General features: G+C 46.1%; 2 protein-coding genes across 4 annotated transcripts in view; one reads left to right on the forward strand and one right to left on the reverse strand.

Moving 5' to 3' along the window:
• Positions 1–6,155, forward strand: part of LOC135400288 (uncharacterized) — a 24,292-nt gene extending 18,137 nt beyond the window's left edge. For 2 of the 3 annotated variants that reach the window (XM_064632088.1, XM_064632087.1), the window contains exon 7: positions 145–1,221. In XM_064632088.1, coding sequence (XP_064488158.1) covers positions 145–284 — 140 coding nt within the window. In that variant the 3' untranslated portion in view covers positions 285–1,221. Of the gene's footprint in view, positions 1–144; positions 1,222–4,296 lie in introns of those variants that run through there. The other variant, XM_064632089.1, reaches the window with a different exon arrangement.
• On the reverse strand, positions 5,842–14,452 carry LOC135400287 (uncharacterized). The gene is made up of 6 exons (XM_064632086.1): positions 14,344–14,452; positions 12,661–13,602; positions 10,349–10,744; positions 8,840–8,958; positions 6,572–6,689; positions 5,842–5,943 (listed from the first exon to the last, which is right to left on the reverse strand). The coding sequence occupies exons 2-6, from the start codon at positions 13,587–13,589 to the stop codon at positions 5,934–5,936; spliced, it is 1,572 nt and encodes a 523-aa protein (XP_064488156.1). The 5' UTR covers positions 13,590–13,602; positions 14,344–14,452; the 3' UTR covers positions 5,842–5,933.
• Between the last annotated feature and the right edge of the window lie 5,198 nt (positions 14,453–19,650).

A 19,650-nucleotide genomic window follows, 5' to 3' on the forward strand; every position in this document is an offset into this window, starting at 1 on the left:
AGAGGAGGGACACGACACGACCCCCAACGGTTTGTTGTCTTTGAGAACGTGTCGTGTTAACACGTGCGTTTTAACACTGTAACACTGTCGTATCACTGTATCACTGAGCTGTAACACTGTCGTTGAAGTGACAAATTATTGCAGGTGTCGGCGGCGTCTCTGACTGGAGGACATGGTTGTGCTACACTTTGGCCATCATTGCCATTTCCGGCGTGCTCGGACATGCGTACTATCACAGAGGTGCGATAGCGAATTACTGCAAGCATCGATTATCATCCAGATGATGTCTATCTGTGTTTACCGGCAAATGTGCTTTGTTGAGCAACAGTAATTTATTGATGCGTCAGTCATTCCGTACAAGTCCCAGAAGGCGAGAAGACAGTGGGAGAAATGACATAAATGGCGTCCACGGAGAACCTTTGCGGTTCTGGAGGTAGCCTGCAGAGTACTACAAAGGCTAAAGTGGTTGGGCAAGCAGGTGAAAGGAGCAACATCCGATCGAACTTGCGGCAACGCCTTATAGACGTGTCCCACCTAAGCACTCACATTTACGCCCTTGTTAAGCCTTTAAGACTTGTTAAGCCTTTGAACGCTTGTTCCTGTTGGGTGCACGCCACGACACCGTACTGCGCGGACACCGAAACTATAGAAGTCCTATACAATATATGACCACATCGCACGCTCAGTCTCCAATAACCATTGAAGCCAATGGCCATTGAACATGCGTAGCGCCACCGAGTGTGTAACGTGTCAACCCAACGTCACCAAGCGTGTAACGTGTCAACCGTGTGAGTGTCCTTGAGACACCTGCCCTGTTTTAAAAGGGACTTGGCGAGCCTGAACCTGGACGTGCCATTGGGCAATGAATGCAATGCTCCTTGAGACGTCGACTTTTTCACGCTCGATGGCGCTACCCGCGTGATTAATGGTCATTGGTTTCAATGACCATTGAAGCCAACAGTCATTGAACATGTACGTACTGCCACCAAGCGCGTAAAGTGTCGACCGGTCATGGACCATTGTATCAAATGTTCTTTGAGAAGTTGACGTGTTACACGCTCGGTGGCGCTACGCATGTTCCATGGCCATTGGTTTCAATCATCATTGAAGACTGCACGTGCGACAGGGGTATAGCTCTGTTAGGGTTGGCGGATCACATTTCGTGACGTCCTTAGGTTGAACACGTGTGTAGTTTTCCCCATTAAAGGGGTTGCGACACAACGCTGTATGTGGTTCTTTAAATGATTCACACATTATACAACAGGCCAGAGCATTCAGGGAAAGAGAATTATTTCTCTAGACGTGTCGTTGTTGGCGAGACACAGACCCTTGTACAAACTCCAGCGTCAAGCTCTGACATCGAAAGGGCAAGAGCTACGACCACTCCCATTGGTTTTTGTGAACACGTGACCTCTACTACGCTGCCTCACCGACACGGAACGCCTGCAGTAATGTCGGAGCCGGATAAGTTATGGGATTCGTGATCACGTAAACGCGGAATGGCAGGTTCGTATCGACGCAGATCAATGACCATCTTTTATATTTACCCGACATAACAAGGTCAAAAGTGTCACAACGCCCTTAGCAACGTGTGGTTTAACTATGGTAATCAGAAGTTGATTTAACGATGTACTATAAATACCTGGTAACGTCAACAGAATGCAGTGACCAGTAATTCAGACAGAGCATGGCAGTGTAGTGGAGGAAACTGAGCTGCAACTTTGCAGCATTAATTCTTCGTTAAACAATTATTCATTAGGTAAGTGGCGCATACAACGAGGAACAGGGAATGTTCTAGCACGCCCTTAAAAGAGGCGTCAAATCCGAAAACATTCCCGATTGAAGACACCTGACGTTACGCTGATCTGGCGCATTAGACATGTGCAGAGTGTTCTTTTTCATTCTTCCACAGCATAGCAGGTGTGTTTGCAGGTGAGTTGTACGATCAGGTAGACAATGTCTCGAAAAGGGGATGGAACTACTAGATGGCTAATTGCCTAAAATTAATCAATTAACTATTTAATCACGGGCTTTCTGACAGAAGTCAGCTAGCGGAATGGGAGACAAGCCTCATTTAAAGCCATTCTATCTTTTAGCAATTTGCACGTTGAAATGTCTAGCGCCGAATTTTGCTATGCAACTGAGACGAAACCAAAACCGCGCGCATTTGGAACGCATTCAGAACATCGCCTTCACCGTCGGTGTCTTATCTGTGTTGCAAAGCCGTTTATCTGACCAACAGAACAGAACCTGCTCCATTCTCCGTCAATCCAAGACACGTGGCCCTATGACCTGAATAGGCGTTGTCCTCAGTGTGTTCCCTATGGCCGTGATTTCGACACATTCGATATTTTGAAGTATTTGCTGGTTTCAGGTTTTTCTTCCTTTTTTTTATATATATAACGGCTTTAACGAGGGTTGTCCCCCATTCTGCGCTATCTCTCTTGCACGAAAGTCCACTGGAAAGAAAGAAAGTAGAAAGAACTACTGGAATGAATTTTAGCGAAGTAGTCATCTAGTCTTTCGCTATCCTCTTGTCCACATGTTCGTATAACCCTCCTGCAAAACGGTATCTATGGTAATGTCATAGCTTTTCATATAGAAAGTCTAACAAGTATAAAATACATTCTCTGTATTTTAACCCTACACAAAGGTGCACTAGTACCAATCGTTCGATGTTATCTAAAAGCACATTACACAACGGGTATACTTCCTTTGACACTGAATCACATGACGTTGACCTTAGGTAGTGTTAACTTCTACATTGGCGTAACATTGCGTTGTGAAGCATACTGTAGGCTTCCTCTGGTGATTGCATATGGAACAAGTTTACATAAAAAGAACAGAAGCATTTAGTGTGATGCATCGTAGCAGCTCGAAATTTGCGGAAGCATCGCGGATACGTTCTCAAAAATATGAGCGAAACAAACAAAAATACGTTTGAAAAACAATGAGCTGACTTATCTGACGGTCCTCTGTTGCGTTTTGACGCATAATTTAATGCACTGTTTTTTCTTTTTCTTTTTTTCTTACGTTCCGGATCACAGCGTATAGTGACATAATATGCTTCAGAGTAACAACACTGAGCTCGACAGGCGATTCCTTTCCACACCAGCGCCATCCCATTGGGGGAGCAGGGACAGGGAACATAGCAATGCAAGCCGTGGAGGTCGTGAGGGAAGCGTGTGTGATTGTCGTGCGGCATTATCTATTTATTGTTGACGAGACCACCCAGAGGAGGTCAAGGTGGGTTCAGGCATAGCCTCCTGTATACTTCAATGCCTGCCCAGTCGAAGCGGAACCCACGCGAACCGGCATTCCAGTGTAGTGGCGCCACATACACGGGGTATGATGATCAACCTGAACCTGAACCTGAACCTGGATCATATCGCTCCGTTTTCTGGCACGTGATGTTTCGGTTTCGCGTGTGACTGCAGCGTCGTCTGCCTGCCAGCTTGTTCTGTCTGTCTGGTGTCAACCTATACCCTCATCTGCCTGCAAGCCTGTCACTATAAATATAAACTGGGAAATTTCTATGCTCTTCATTAAGTTTGAGGTATCAAGTCAAACATCACGAGCCAACAAGCGCAGCGATATGATCATCACAACCCCAGGCATGTGGCGCCGCCGCCGCATAGTGCGCTTAGAGTCACTAAATAAGAGTCACTAAGTCACTTATTTAGTGACTCTAAGTGCGCTGAACGGCCGTTCCGCCTCGACTGGGTGGGCATTGAAGTATATAGGAGGCTATGATTTAGGGCTATCAATGTATCTAACTTTGGTGAGCTGCTCGCAGCTGGAGCAACATTTCGCTGCGCGCTCGATGGATGGGATCATGAGCGCCTCTAGGTGACGCCAGTGCAGCACGGAAACGAAACGGCCTCCCCTACCTCGCCTGTTGTATTGCAACTTCTCGAAATTATAAATGAACTAGACATCAGCCGGGGCAATAAAATCGCCTTGCAGTGAGTACCATCGCACGAGGGCCTACTTGGACACACTAGCCGCAAGACTTCCACCTAGACTCCCCGCTATTCCAAGTTACGCTCAAGAGCAAAATGCTATAAATCAACATGTATGGCGCTTTCACCCCGATGCCAAGACATCGACGCAAACAGGCCCCCCGCCCTCTGCATCACAAGGGGTTTCACAAGGGAAGGAACTTCGTTTCTAGTGAGAATGCGAACTCGAAGCGCCAAGACTAAAGACGTCCTACATCACAGGACGAAGTAAAGATGCGGTGTTCAACACCTGTGATGTCAAAGAAACTATAGGACATATCTTGCTTCACTGCAGAGCATGCAAGCAACAGAGGCGGCGTCTAATGGAAAGAATGAAGAACCTAGGTCACCGAGACCCCCCAACTGGAGTCACTCATTTACCCCGCTGGACCAACGTCAACACGGCAGGTAACACGAAGCAAATTCCTAGACTTCATGAAGGAGGGTAACCTCCTAGGTGTTCTCTGACAACAAGGAAGGAATACAGAACGATGTGACCTGCCTGACCAACAACCTGTGACCAACTGGAGTAACTGTGAACAACAAACTTGTGACCAGCTAATGTGACCAAGCAGTATGTGACGTGTTGGCAACAAATGTAACAAATGGAAGTTATTATGGGGAACCCAAGGTGACCAACATATGGCACAGCCACCGAACTTTGCACTGAACGGATCATTGCTATGTGTCGTGCGTCTTGTTTGTGTGTCCCGTTCGTCGTTTTCTTTTTTTTTTCTCTCTCTCTCTCTGCGGCAACTTAGCGCGCGTCTCGGCAGGCACACAAGCCGCGGTTACATGAACGCGACAGAAATGGGTCGAGTCGGTTTATCGCAGCAAATCCTCTCCCATCAGGCCGTGTCAACCAATCTTCGAGGGAGAATTGGTGTGAGGAGGTGCGATAAGTCAACTCGACCCGTTTCTGACAGGTCCATGTAACCGCGGCTACAGTAAATCTGAAGAACAGCCTTCGACATCTTCACAAACTGTCGGCTAGTGCTTCAGCTTACCTGTTAAGGTCGTAACCAGAATCCTCTTCTCCCATCCCAATTTTTGTCATACTGTGCAATGCTTGTTGTGATCCATAATATCACCAAATATTGCTGTGCAAATGACTCTCTAGCACGCCCATACTACGTTGGTGGGTCACGTGCTTTCAAACTAGGAGGCTAATTGGTGTACGCGTGGATCAGCCGAGAAACAACTTCGTGCCGGGTGTGCTGTCTGATCGGCTGAAAACATGTTTTCCTCAGACGCGTCAAGACAAGTGTTGGCACAGTTTCCTGTGAAGATGGCCCAGGACAAACGATCCCCAATCACTTGATCCGCAAGAGCATGCTAGCAATTCTACCACCACCACAACCTTGTGCCTCTTCTTGCGCTTGGCTTCGATTCATTTGCATAGCAAAGCTTCGTGGATCTGTATGTGCTCGTTTCATCTTGGTTTCTAGGTTAGCGAGGTGGTGCTAGTACATAGACGCCAGAGCACAAATATTTTCGTGCTCGTGGGGGTGTTTCATCGCCACAGTACCAGGGCAATACCACTTAGATTTTCTACACAGTAGCACCTTGATCTACTTTGGTCTACCTTTGTTGCTTTGCAGTTATTGGTTGACCGTAAGATAATACGATGACATGATGAATTAGGTCAATTTCCGTTTCCCTTGACGCTCTTGCGCAACGCAGTGTTGTCCACATTCATTCTCACCTGATGCTCCAAAGCGCTCCTCCCCCACGCAGCTCCGTTCACGTACGCGGAGGTGCAGTCACCGTATAGCGATTGCGTTATCGGTTATCGATTGACGTGTTTTCAACATAACTATGCGGCCGCGTTTCACGTGACCTGGTTTTTATCATTTTATTAACGAGCACGAAAACACAACGAATAACCGATTTTTTCACTGGCGCATTAGATAAACGGCCCTCTAGTGGACATCACAGGTTCCTGTAAAGAGAGGGAGAAGAGTACACATTCAGTACAAAGCAGTCCAGAGCCATCTTCCCAAGCACCAACTAGAAAGATTGTGCCACAGCAAGGACAAACACACACACACACACTATAGGAAGCCATCACTTTATATTTGGACATCCACACACAACAGTTTATACTGTTGCGCATAAGTGTTGTGCATTACATGTGTCCAAGTGCACTACAAGTGGTAAATAGCGACTAGCAAAACCTGTGGATCGGCGCCCTTTCTGTGTAAGGCGCCGGTCGAGACCGCTGCCCCTCACGCTCCTGTCCCTCATCTCCCCCGCGCCCCCGATTTAGTAGGTGCTCAAATACGCGTCAAGTTTTGTGGAGCTCGTACTATTTCTTGCGCAAGCTGCTGAGAAAATTCATTCGGAAATGCAATTCACATTCGGAATATCAGTTTTAGAACGCAAGGACAGGTAGGTGCAAGTGATGTTCCAGCTCTAGCCATTGATTATTTCGAACAAATGCCCATTTATCAATGGATATTTTGCATATATTGTATCCACCAAGGCACAGTCTAACATACGAAAGCTATTTTCATTCAGTTTTGTTTCGCTTCAAAACCCGTACATGCGTACATTGTGCGGTATCTTACCAGTAGGCTTCTTTCTTTTTCCGCAATCCCGCTAGCTTAGAATACTCAACAAACGCTTGCTGCCTCATGATACGCTGACCGTTCGTTGATGGTGAGCTTGCTGGTAGTGTCGAGGCCTCTGCAGACAATACATATACGCTTTATGACAGGGGTCTCAAACATGCAGTTCCCTTCTTTTTGGTATTCTGCGACCCAAGGACACCAAAGAGGAGGCTGCATTATCAGAATACGTAATGAAGAACAGGAAGCCTGAATTTTCAAGCACTGTTTTTGTCTTGCTTGGCTTAGTGCTGCCCTTACCCATGTTAAGCAGCACGTCTTGCTCGTGAATCGGAAGTCTGAGTGCACGTTGGGGGGGAAACTAACACTATAACCAATCAGTCCTCGTGCTACGTTTACAATTAAGCTTATAAGCAGCAGCCTGTCTGGATGTCATTCGCAGGAAATTTGAAAGGAACATAGAGAAGGAGTGAACTAAAAAAATAAAAAAGGAGAACGGGACAGTTATGTACAAGAGAAATTGTCAACCGAGTGTGTAAGCTAGAGATAATTTCAGTGCTTCACGAACATAGTCAAAACTGTTTGTGGAGGATTGTGGACGTATTTTTCATAATTTCAGTACCCCATTCCGAAACACTGCTTATTGTATTTTCCTTGGTGTACTTTCCAGCAATGAATTGTTCGTACCGTCCGCGTCATCTATGGTAATTACAGTCACTTCTATTCTGTGCTGCCCTCCATGATGTGGTCCAAGGTCAATGCGGCCCGGGACTAGTTTTAAGTTTGAGGTCCCTGCTATGAGGCTGAGAGTACCCGTTTCCAGGCCTCCGGCTTTGAAAGCTGGTTATCTAGTCGGGGTTCAGGATGTCTGCTGGTGATGTACTGGTTGACGGAAGGTTGTCCCGTTGCTCATCTGCACTTCACAAGCTGAAACGTGTGTCTCTCTTCCCACAAATGCATTCTTAATTCGTCCATGACTCTTCTGGAAACTTGGCCGAATTAAGAAGGCATTTGTGGACAACCGCCAGTGGACAACCGCGCTCTCCCCCAATCTATGCTGAGCAGAGTTCATCCAACGCTCGCTTCCGCATGCCACGAAACACCTCTCGTCAAGATACTGCACTAATTCATCGAATGCTTGAGACCGCTTGAGACAAGTTTGACTCTCCCAGATGCTGTCACCACGGTGCTCTAGAGGATCTGGAGCACATTGTTGCTCATTGCCCACACTACCAACCTTCCCGAGCCGCACTCTCTGGGTCTCTTGGTCAGCTGGACTCTCGCCTCTTTTTCCTATCAAAATTGATTGGTCCCTGGCCGAATCCAGCCCACCAACGCTCTGCGCTCAAAGCTCTTTTGACCTTTCTGGACACAATCGAACTTCGATCCTTATTGTGAAGGGGCTCATTATTTCATTCCCCACATCGTCGCCAGCAATGGGGTAGAGTACCGCCTCTTGCGATGAAACTCCCGATTCATCATCTTAAAGGGGCACTAAACAGCTCGCCGACAATTTTCCAATTACGACGCCCCGTGAAAGAACGTGGTTCACAATATCCAAACATGTAATTCCTTTGCTCGTTGGGGGTACCAATAAACAATGTCATTCAAAGAGCATAGTACGCATGCGACTCTCCTTCCTTCTCGGAGAGCAACTACGTCACACGTGTCGCACGTGTAGCAAAGCTGCATTCCAGTCACTGGAGATGAGGGAGATTTCGGACTCCTAGCCAATGACGGGCCTCGTTGAGACAAGTTGCGGCGTGCGGGGAGAACCGGTTGTGGGAACATCGCTGTGACTTCGCGGAGCAATACAGCGCTTTACATATAACGCCCACATGAAATGGAACATTGCAGGCTTCGTGTACGGTTTCTTACTGGCTATCTTGCGCATTTCAAGTGGAGAGATGTTTAGAATCCCGATATTGACAATAAATCAACGCATAAGCGTCTCGTATTTTGACTGGTTGATGGAGCATGACGTCAAAATAACGAGTGGCTATTGTCGGCAGGGTATTGCAGGGTGGGGCTTGAGCTAGAAAGAGTGCAGTGAATACTGTGTTGGCTTGGAACCATTATTTACTTCTTGGTGCCAATAATTTTTGGAAAACGTTCACCGCTGTGAACGTAGGACAATGCATTAACAAAAATTGTCCGTTGTATACCTGTCTAATGCCCCTTTCAGATAAGGTTGTTGTTTCTTGGATGTTCTGTGGTGACAGCGATAAGCACGTCGCTCACTTGATATCCTGAGGTTTCTCTACTGACCTGCTACATTGTTATGGACAGCAAACGCCAGAAGTAATAACATGGCAGCAACAGCGACGGAACCAACGATGAGCAAGATCCTTTTCTTCGTACCAGGGCGACCAGCGACCGATACTTTGCTGAAATAGGGGTAGAGAGAAGCCACATCAACGGGTATCCGTCTGTGTTCCGCGGAATTCACGAAAAAAGCATTGTGTGCCAAGTGGTAGGCACTACCACTTAGCACACAATGCTTTTTTTTTTCGATAGTTCAAGTTGATAAAATGATATTTGAACATAAGCGAAATTATGTGCCCGATCACACGAGGGAAACTGCCCCACTTGGTGAGTCACCAATTTCCCGGACTCTGCAGATACATGGTTCAGTAGCAGTTAGCAAGAACTGGTGTGCCTTAGGTATCAATCCCGGATCGTGGCATGCGCGTTGATGGACTATCTTGTCAAGTTATGACGAATATGAGACTCACGAAAGAGGGGGGTGAGTGATGTAGGGGGAAGGTGCGGTCAGCCTGCTCTGAAGTGGCGGCTCGGTGCACCAAGGGAAAGGAGAAGAGGGGAGGGGAGAGATTGTGTCACCGGAGAGGGAGGGGTGTGCTAGCGCTCTTGCTCTGAAATTTGGGTAGTCCTCTTGGACTACCCACCACAGAAACCATGCAAGCATCCCTCAGTAGTCTTGATTGGGGTGCTCCCTGTACAGGTTGGGACAAAAGTTTACGGAACACGCGACCGGCGTACGCTGTTAGCGACACACAGCGGTAGCTTCCCTCCAAGGCACACCTAAGCGACACCGAAACTACCACTGTGTGTCGCTAACAGCGAACCCTCCACCCCTCCGAAATAGTGCGCTCACCCGCTTCCGGCAGCCGCTGGGGATAGTGTCGCACCGAAGAAAAAGTACGTCGCTCGCGTGTTGCGTACCGTGTTCACAACCTGTACCACGGTAACCGCCAGAATTATTGGTGAAGTTACGCCATGGGACTCACGCAAAAGAAAAAAAAAAGAAGAAGAAGAAGAAACTGCACGCAAGTGACTATCTGGAACAGTAAAGGTATAGAGGTGTTGCGTGACGAATGTGCTATGTAGCGTGCATGAGATCATGTTTAGACAAAAGTATAACACAGAACTCAAACTTACCACGTCTAGAGCGTACTTTTCTTATTTACTTGATTACGTACTATCTCTTAGCGTACGTTTCTTATTGCTGATCCGTGTCCTTATGCGACTGTACCGCACACGCATCGAATTCATACTATGGCACTATCCAAATTATTGATCAATGCGTAGCCCTCCAGGAATGCATCTACCAGGTCGAAGTTGCACATTGAACGCAGTAGGCTATGCATGCAAGCAACAATGCATCGTCCGGTGCTCGAGTAGTATTATGCTGTTCTTTGCCCTAGGCCTGTTTCCTTTTTTTTTCTTTTTTCACGAAGTACAATCCATTACCCTCGTGGTCTTTATACCGTACCTACGCGTCACAGGTGCAGGAACACGATAACCGTGACGTACCTTGGTGTATCGCCCCTTCCCTCTCTGGCAAAGCCCAGTCCTCCCGCAGGATTTTTTTCTTGTGTAGATGACTCGTATGTGGAGACCTTACTTCCCAGGATCGACGACCTGACTATTTGTTCAACGTCTAGTTGATTGGTTTCGTCCTCTGGGTGTTCGTCCGTACTCTGTGACGCTAGAGTCACCTCCAACCTAATAGCGTGGTCGTCTTGGGTCCTCCCCGCTTGAATCTGTTCTTCGTCTGTTTGTTGTTCCTGGCATCGTACTTGCGGTAGTGAGCGTCTACGGCGCTCGACGCCTGTTTTTCCACCGCTTTCTTCCGAAGTCGAAGTTTCCTTGTTCTTCTTTTTCTTCTTTGCTCCTCCATCATTGAAAGGAAACCCGGGTAGAAACATGCTAGGAAAAAGTTTTCGCAATAAGGCACTTGAATGGACACGTCACCCAACCTTAGTTGCAGAAGTATGGATGGAATTGCCTCAGGGCGAGAGCCGCCGATATTTCGAACAGAGACTGTTCTTCTTCTGGGCACCGTCCTCATCATTGGCATGGTATTTAAAAAAAACCTGCACAACTCGCATGAACCTTTTAACACGTCATACCTAGCTAACCCTTTAGATATCATGCCAATGATGAGGACGGTGCCCAGAAGGAGAACAGTACGTCTCTGTTTGAAATATCGGCGGTTCTTGTCCTGAGGCAGTTCCCTCCATACCTCCCTACCGGTTCACCAGATTTCTACCCGGCTATACTTTGTTGCAGAATGGAATTTGTAGGAAAATATTTAGGACAGCTGTCTTCGTTGAAGCACTCCACGTGATTTTGGGCGTAGAACTTACTTTGGAGACATTTGTAATGTTGTGTGTGTGTGTTCCTTTTTGCTCCTTGTCTCAGGCTTCTTTTCGTCGTCTTATAATTAAGTTGTTTATCATATTCTATTCGTCCATGAATTATTTATATTGGTTTAGTTATTTCACCCTACAAGAAACCGCAACGACGAACCACATAAACGATGGGAAAGCGGAAGTAAATTCTCCTTGAACAGAAGACAAGGAACGGCCAGATGATGAGGTTTGTGTCTTATGCACGTCTGGATACTCTGCTTCATCGAAACCCACTGCTTCATGAAAAGCACTGTCCACGGGTAAAGGCTTCGAACGTCGACCGAAATGCAACGTTTATTCCGCTGCTGAGTGCTCTGCGGCCAACCGTAGCCATCAGCGCTAAAAAGAAAACAAACAAATAGAAAAACAAAAAAGAACGGACTAAAATACAAGAGATACGGGACGTATCGGTGACTCGCAACTAACAAAGAGGTCTGTACTAGTAAAACGAATGACGCAGATGCCACAAGGCAACCATAAGAGCATGGTCACATGAATCATCGTCATTTTATATAAATATGTGTCCAACGCGAATCTTTGTTGGTTGCAAGTCAGCGATGTGGCCTGTCTCTCTTGTCTTTCAGTCAGTGTTTTCTTTTTCTTCTCTCTCTCTCTCTCTCTTTTTTTTTCTTTTTCTGGTGCGCTGATGGCTACGGTGAATGTGCAACAACTACACCGCAACATAACCACTGTCTGCTCTGCTGTCAACCAAGGGACTATAAGCGTGCGTTACTCATTTCGTTTCAAGTGCCCAGTCGTCACTCACGCCACCTCAAAATAAATCGCACTAAACATAAGTTTCACATTCATATTTCATGTCACACCCAGCGTGGTTCTCTTGAACACGTTCTTGTTTCACGGCATTGGGTACTCCATCGTGATGCGTACATCAGATACAACCTCCCAATGCAACCTGCAATGCCTGCTTAGTAGACGGGTAGCTTAGTATACCTTCCAGCTGCTAAGCTCTGATTGATATTATTAAACCGCAAAGCGGTACAACCATGTTGTCCGGCACTGCACCGAGAACGTCGTGAACAGGCCGTAGATACAAAAAAAAAAAATAATATCCTGGGTGCCAGAGTAGAAGCCCTTCGAGCCGTGCACGACATGTTAGTTACTTCGAATCATAAGCTCATAGCTTATCACGATCGTCGTGTCGCTCTACCAGTCAACATCTGATGTGGTTTCCAAGCAATGTCCTCAAGTAGCCGCGCTCGATAAATAACTTCGTCGGATGATATCGCTTTGTCTCCTGATTTGCGGAGGACAAGGGGCACCCACAAATTTTGTAATAGCTTGCGTTTCTGTAGCTTGATATAGAAATGGCACCCGTCTACGATTTAAAACAATAAGGATGATATCATTCTGAGGGCTGATATGCGTGCTATAATGTGAAGTTCTAATTTTGCAATATGGAAACCAGCTCACCTTTCAGCTGTGGGCAAGCCACCGGGAAAAAATCCTTGTTGAGCCATTTTGTATAACATTTGCTGCTTTGACACCTGTTTCGGCGTTCCATCAACCACTGCTTGGCGCGACTGGTGATTTCTGCCATAGCTTTCGATTGGATGTCTCGTACTTTGCCCGAATGGTTGCATGATAGGTTGCGTCGTCTGCTGACAAGTGGAACTCCACGTCTGAGGTGGCAAAGCGATATCACCAGTTACCATCCCATGCACCGCCTGCAAGCTAGTTGCAGACGTCCTTCCTTGAACAGGTACTTGTACCGGTACTTGCACAAACACAACATCAGGCCTTGTCATCCTCTGGTAACTTTGAGGAGCGCCAAGAATGTAATTGCCTTCTGTCGTGCTGGAAGCACTTAACGAGGCTCCAGGACGGTACTGGGTTCCTTCTACCACAAATGCTGGAACAGATCCAGCCGTCCTGTCTTGCAACGCGATTTCGAATCCAGCCTGATGAGGAGTGTTTCCTTGCGCACCCTGCTGTACCATTATGATTCTTCCAGACGGAGACGTCTGCGGTATATACGGCCCGGTAGGATGCGCGAACTGATTGCCGCCATTGGGAACGGCAGCGTTGGTGAATATGTTGATCTGTGTCGTTACAGCTGCAGGTTTGTCGTCAGCCTCCTTGCCGTCGCTTTCGTCACCATCTTCGTCTAGCTTCACGGAGGTACTTCTCTTCACACACAAAGCGGCCGAATTCAGCGTCTTCAGTACGTTTCCCGACTGCTGTGTCATGCGCAGTGGCGATGGAAACGCATCTGCAAGAGACGCTGCTTCTTCAGCTTCTGCAGCTGTTTTGGTTGCAGCCGTTGTAGCCGGCAGTGGCCTCGTCAGAACAGCCGGAACGTTTGGTTGTGCTGCGGACTCTGCTGCTGTGCTCTCCTGCATAATCTGTGGTTCGCTAATTAACAAATGATTATTAGTCGACGGAACCTAAAACAACGGACCTAGTGCTCTAAGAGCAGCGCCCTACTGCATGACATTATTGAAGTGCATGTGTCACACAAGAAAAAGTTGCGTTGCTAGTTATTCACGAAATATCACTCATGAGTGTGATTTCCGGTCATAACATGAAAGGATGGCAAAGGCGCCGAGAGCACGCAGTCGGTAGCGCCTAGCACACCACCGTGTTGCCTCAGTCGCCGTAAGAGACTGGCAGAAATCGCCGGGCTCTGGCAGAATAACTTTAACTAGCTGGAAGACTAAAAAATACGTGCACCCTCGTAGCTGACGTCCGTGTACTCTATGTGGAACACTTCCAATGGACATTGCAGATGCGTAACATTATTTTTAACGCTTTTAATGAAAATATTCTTTTAAATGTGGAACAAGAATTACTCGTTGAACACGTGAGATATGATCACTAGGTTTTCAGTGCATTGCCAGCTATGAATCGCCCGTCTATCAGCCTATCGGCTATTCCTTGTGCTGTGTCTGTCATATTTCAAAATTTTGTCACAACAACATCCCTGAACTTTCTACGTAATGCAGCTCACCGCCACAGCGCTAGCGCTATAGCTTATCACGACGATAGAATATACTATAGACCTGCCGGGTGTCTATATGACGAAACATTAAACTTCCGTTTGTTTTCCAGGGTAATTGAAATGCCAATAACTCTTGAATATGGTATCAAACTTACCCGTAAAGTCCAGCAGCGTAAACAGCTCTGCCCTTCGAGAAAGTGGAACAAGAAGCTCGCGGTGCACAGCAGCTCGTTAGATTGCGCACGCGTCTACCTTTGTTTCTATGCGATGTTGATGCATCTGTAAATGATACCAAGAAGAGCGTCCTGTTATCTAACCCACTAATGTTTCGCTTCATGGCGTGCTCAAGAAAAATTTCACATTGCTACGGCGTCGTATATACTTCAGAGCAAAAGCAATGGGGCAAGTAACTGTCACCAGTTGTGCTAGATCCAGGATCATCGAGTATAAAAGATACTACTGAAGACAAACATCTCGGCAATGAAGCATTCAAACGGCGACATGAGATCCCTCACATTGAAGCTCTTTTCCATCTCGGTATCAACTATTCATTGGTGCTACTTCACGAAAAGTGAAGCTGTGTCTCATACCGCATGCACCTGTATACTGCCCGTGCAACCGGCCTCGGTAGTTGAGGCCTCGGTTGTGGGCAAAGAAAGAGAGAAAGAAAGAAAGAAGGGGGAAAAACGCTTCATTCGAGTAGCTGGTAGAGTGCCCGCCTACTGGTCCCAAGGTTGCAGGTTCGATCTCCGATGCCGATGATGACGTGCGTATCTGAACTATCGGAAAGTCCTGACGGGCAAATCAGCATTGGATGTGACGCCCTTATGAACTCTGACATGGATACAGTGATCGACATCTAAGACGAGAGCGTATACTGTTTCCATTCACCGGAAAGCTCAGATATGCACAGATTCCAACTTCCCCCCGAGGGTACCCAAATGAGAGAAGCACCAGTTTTTTCAGAGTCGTTTTAGACCAGAGCCTCCAATAGAAAATGCACATAAACTACCTTGTACTAAACAGCCAAAGCTACACTCTTAAAAGAGGGGTATACTTTGGGAGTCGGAAGGGGGTAACGGCTGCCTTTACTCCCTTCGGAGTTAATTTACTGCCCCTCTGCCGGTTACTGCACCCTTGTCGGCATAAAGGGGCTTCCGGAAGGTACTCGGGAAGGTACTGTCAGTAATAGCATCATCGGCCACCGCTTCTTACTTCTACATGAAGTTACCTACTAGAGGAGGGGCAAGTTGAAACTTTTTGTGGGAAAACCGTCCTAATTCCAAACGCACTTGGGGGTGTGTATGTATGGGGGGGGGGGGGGGGGTGAGGCACTGTTGACCCCTCTGGATACTGCGGAATAAAAATGACGCCAATATTTCACGACAACATGGCTAAAAACTTTTAATATGCAACAGGAGGCTGAGTGTTTCAATATGCCCCAACCTTGGGGCACGTAGCAACAGGCTAGGGGTACACTCTTAACTCCGTACCCTTTAGTAAAGGGTAAAAAATCGCAATATTTTACCCTCTATTTCAGAAGCTACCAGGTACCCTCTGAGTGACACCTTTTATAAAAGTTACAAGGAAACCCACTAATTAGAGGTTACGGCCTTCAATCCAGCACCTGCCCGTAAAGGTTACGCCAACGTGCGGCTTTTTATACAGGATGTTCATTTTTATTCGCAACAGAGTAGCGCTCATTTGGCAGGTGGGTTAAGTGAATCTTTGCTAATTAGTCGATCCGTAGTTACAAACACATGCGTCAGGAAATGTCAGAAATGTTTGTAACTACGGATGGGTTAGTTTGCGAAAATTAACATAACCCACCTGTCAAATGAGCGCTGGTGTGATGCGAATAAAAACAAACATCCTGTGCGTGGGATATGGACAGACATTTACAGAACACACCAAGGTACCAAAATGAACCAGCAGAAAAGGAGATCTTGAACATATGTATATTACAAAAACAGAAGTCTGTCGAGAGGTGACACATTGTGCACAAGTGCGATTCTGGTGTGAGGAGAAACCATGGTCGCTTTACCATGTATGGGGAAAAAAGAACTATCTTCTAAGTGAGAAGGAATGCATAAAAGTGCGAGGAAGCTAGCGAGTCAAAACAACTGACCTATGTTTGCTAAGCTGAACACACCCAACGAAATGGAGAACTGCAACAGAAAAAAATTTATTCCACATTCGTGTTGCAGAGGCGAGCGCAAATGGCAATACAGTATTACATAAAACGCACACAACCTTGAGGAATATGAGTGTACAGTAACGCAGGAGACACTACATTACTGCGTTATCAGCGTTGGAGGCGCTCTGGGACGAGTTTGTGAGGTACTGCATTGCGCTGGTGACGGTATGTGAACCTGCATGTGGGATCCTGGGAACAAAAGTTTGGGCAATGAGAGTAACATTTACGGAACCATTCAAATCCGTACAAAGCACAAGGTACAAAGCAGCATAAATGCGGGAAGGCGTTCACTCCGCGATTGAGTCTTAGAATATCGTAAGAATACAACAAGTAGGAAGCTGCGAATTATATATCTCGATGCATATATCCGCAGCTCGCAAAATGCACGCCGGTGTATTGACTTGGCGACCAAGTAAGAGCAGAAAAGTAGCAAGCGTAAGTGGCGTTCATATGCAGGACCGCAAAACGCTTGCCATAATCACAACAAACCTGCACTAAGAGCTCTTGCTATCAAAATAACGCACGTACCTAGCACAAAATGTACACTTACCCAGTGTATGAAGTGTGTGAATTAGGGCTGCGGTGGTGACGTTCGTTTTCGGTTATATATTCTTTGCAATCTTCGCACTCACTACACTTTCCCCTGAGAACACCGAAAATATACTTGTTTGCTAGCGACATCTAGCTTTTCCGTTGTTCCTGAGGGTACTATGATAAACGCGAGGAAAACCCCTGATTAAAACAGATTACACTTGTTAACGGACGGACGACGAGCGTTAAGCGTTTCAAGGAAACCGCTCTCAGTGTGGATAGACCTAGACCAGGCTCGGCTACGCAGCGAAATCGGAAATCTTGGTGGTTGCGGCATTGACAATTGTTTTCCACCCTTTAGAAAGAAACATACTATCAGTATTTCAGACTGCGAACATATAATCTGTGTTCATACAGCATTGATAACATGTAGTTGACGTATAGGTGACGCTGAAACAGATAAAAAATAACAGCGTAGATTCGCAACTGTCGTCTCGAATGGGAGGCTGAAACGCGGCATTATGCTGAAAAACAAAAGGAAAACAAACGATAAGAAACTAACAAAGAGATTATCGTTGGAGATTTCGCTTAGAAGTTACAGTGTCGGAGTAGAGGGTACATTTATAAGTTACAACAAGCTGTTTTTGTTTTTTCCGAGATGTAACTTCGATTCGTGTTGTAAAGACATGACCTTGGTCGCTTTTAACCTCTAAATATACGTTACAGTGGTGTAACCTATAAGAAATCTCGAAATCTACGTCTATACAGAAGTTACATGCTTCTAAAAGTTACAATAAAAGGTACGGGTTTAAGAGTGTATGTTCAAGCAATTGGCCATTGCATAAGACAAAAATCAGGGATTTGCCGTGCCGTCATGTCAAACGTAGGTATACTAGGCAGGTATAACATGCTGCAATCCCAATGCAATCAGTGTTTCAAAACCTTGCACTGAACCCTCTCCTGGTTCGGTTAGTACTTCTCATGTCACACCAGACAGTAATATTCCATGAAGTCATCCACAACAGTATCTGTGCGCCGTTTATCCTTGAACGTCCCAGGCTTTGCTCTGCTCAATATTTTGCTGTGTATTGCTTTTATCTGCGATGTACATACCACCTTTACGTTTCCAAGTTGAGGCACTTGTTGGAATTTGCCTCACAGCTGTATGACACTGGTAAGCGCCATTTTTGCAGCCGAGAGAGACGCCATAATTTACTAGAGTTTGGGAAGACTGCGAGGGAAGGACCTACAAGTACGTGCCAACTTCCGTGCTTCTTGTGAAAGCATTAATTGACCCCACAGACAATAAGTGTAGTCAGAGAAAATTTACTGTTGAGGCCAGGAACCAGATTTTGTTGTCTCGGGAGCGATCTGCTCTACACAGAACCGTGACACTGTTCTGAACGAATCAAAAGTGTGGAACGATGCTATCGTCGAAAGATGGAGCTGCTTGCGCCAGAAGGGGACTAGACAAGTTGACTGTTTTGGTCTCGATGTGTCCCCTTTTCCCTATACATTCCCGTTTATCCCTCATTCCCAGTAATATTTGCGAGAACATAATCACGTAGGTTCTAAGTCGCCGGTGGGTTTCCACTCAAGCTCACAACAGACAGACAGGCAAAGATATCTCTGTATTTGTCAGATATTTCGTGCGTCCTGCCCCTACTTCCAGATCTCACCCGAGCTTGTTGTAGGCGCTTGCTAGGTTCATATTGAAAGCTACTTCTAATTGTTCAAACTGTGTGCATAGCATCGAGATATCTAAGGCAATGCTGTGGGCAAAATATGATGAAGTACTAGAACGTATGGATCAGTAAGGTACAGATATCAAAGAACTTAAAAGCAGGTTGGTGTTATCGAAGTCAATCAATGTAAGACAGATGACACTCAAATTCATTTAAATATAGGCTGGAGTAGTACGGTCGATTGAATAATTGAACTAGACGGCATTTCAATTACTGCGAACGAGGATCTTTATCAAAATGTGAATGCTATATCCCAGGTCTTCCAAGTTCCGCCTCTTACAAAAGAAAACACTGAAGCTATTCACCTACTTCCAGCGAAACCAGGCAGGGTGCCAAAAGTGATAGTAAAATTCTTGAATCGTAATGAAAGGAACTTGTGGCCGGGGCGTTGTGGCAGCTTATGAAGCAGGTGAATCTACGAAAATGACTTACATACAGGGGAACCTCACAGAAACAAAATCAGACCCTGTTCTGACAGTCTCGTAAAAATGTTCGTGAGAATATGTACGCTTTTGTATGAACTAAATATTGAAGGATTTTTGTCAGAAAGGAAACGGGCAGTAGGGCCATTCGAATCGAAGCAGTTGATGACCTGTCTAAAATTGTGGAAACGCTGTGCCTGATATGTACTCTACTCGTATACTATGAACTACGAAAATATACTACCAGGTGATGTATGCAAAATGCTCAGTAGTACTGGATTAAAACTAGTACATGCGAACCTGCAAAGTGCTGCCAGCAAAATGGACAAAATTCAAAGTTTCCTCCAGCGGTGCAAGTTCTGTTGTGATACACTTATGTTCACAGAAACATGGTATAGAGATGATCAGGATGCATTTGATTTACCGAGGTACGAAATATTTTGCCCTAATCGTACCTCGAGATGAGGTGGCGGGGTGTCACTTTTAATAAGAAACATATGTTGTGATATTCTGTCATGGTACAGCGTGTGCACCGTTGATTATGAAGTGCTTTCCCTGTTGTCTGAA

The sequence above is a fragment of the Ornithodoros turicata genome, chromosome 7, assembly GCF_037126465.1.
Source record: "Ornithodoros turicata isolate Travis chromosome 7, ASM3712646v1, whole genome shotgun sequence".
Taxonomy (NCBI): domain Eukaryota; kingdom Metazoa; phylum Arthropoda; class Arachnida; order Ixodida; family Argasidae; genus Ornithodoros; species Ornithodoros turicata.

Bases quoted from the DNA above. Each gene is read 5' to 3' on its own strand.
- LOC135400287 (XM_064632086.1), bottom strand. From the start codon at position 13,589: ATGCAGGAGAGCACAGCAGCAGAGTCCGCAGCACAACCAAACGTTCCG. The intron at 8,959-10,348 runs GTACGTCACGGT...CCCCTATTTCAG, and splicing joins GGAAGGGGCGATACACCAAG to CAAAGTATCGGTCGCTGGTC. The intron at 6,690-8,839 runs GTCAGTAGAGAA...TATTGTCTGCAG, and splicing joins TGTCCATAACAATGTAGCAG to AGGCCTCGACACTACCAGCA.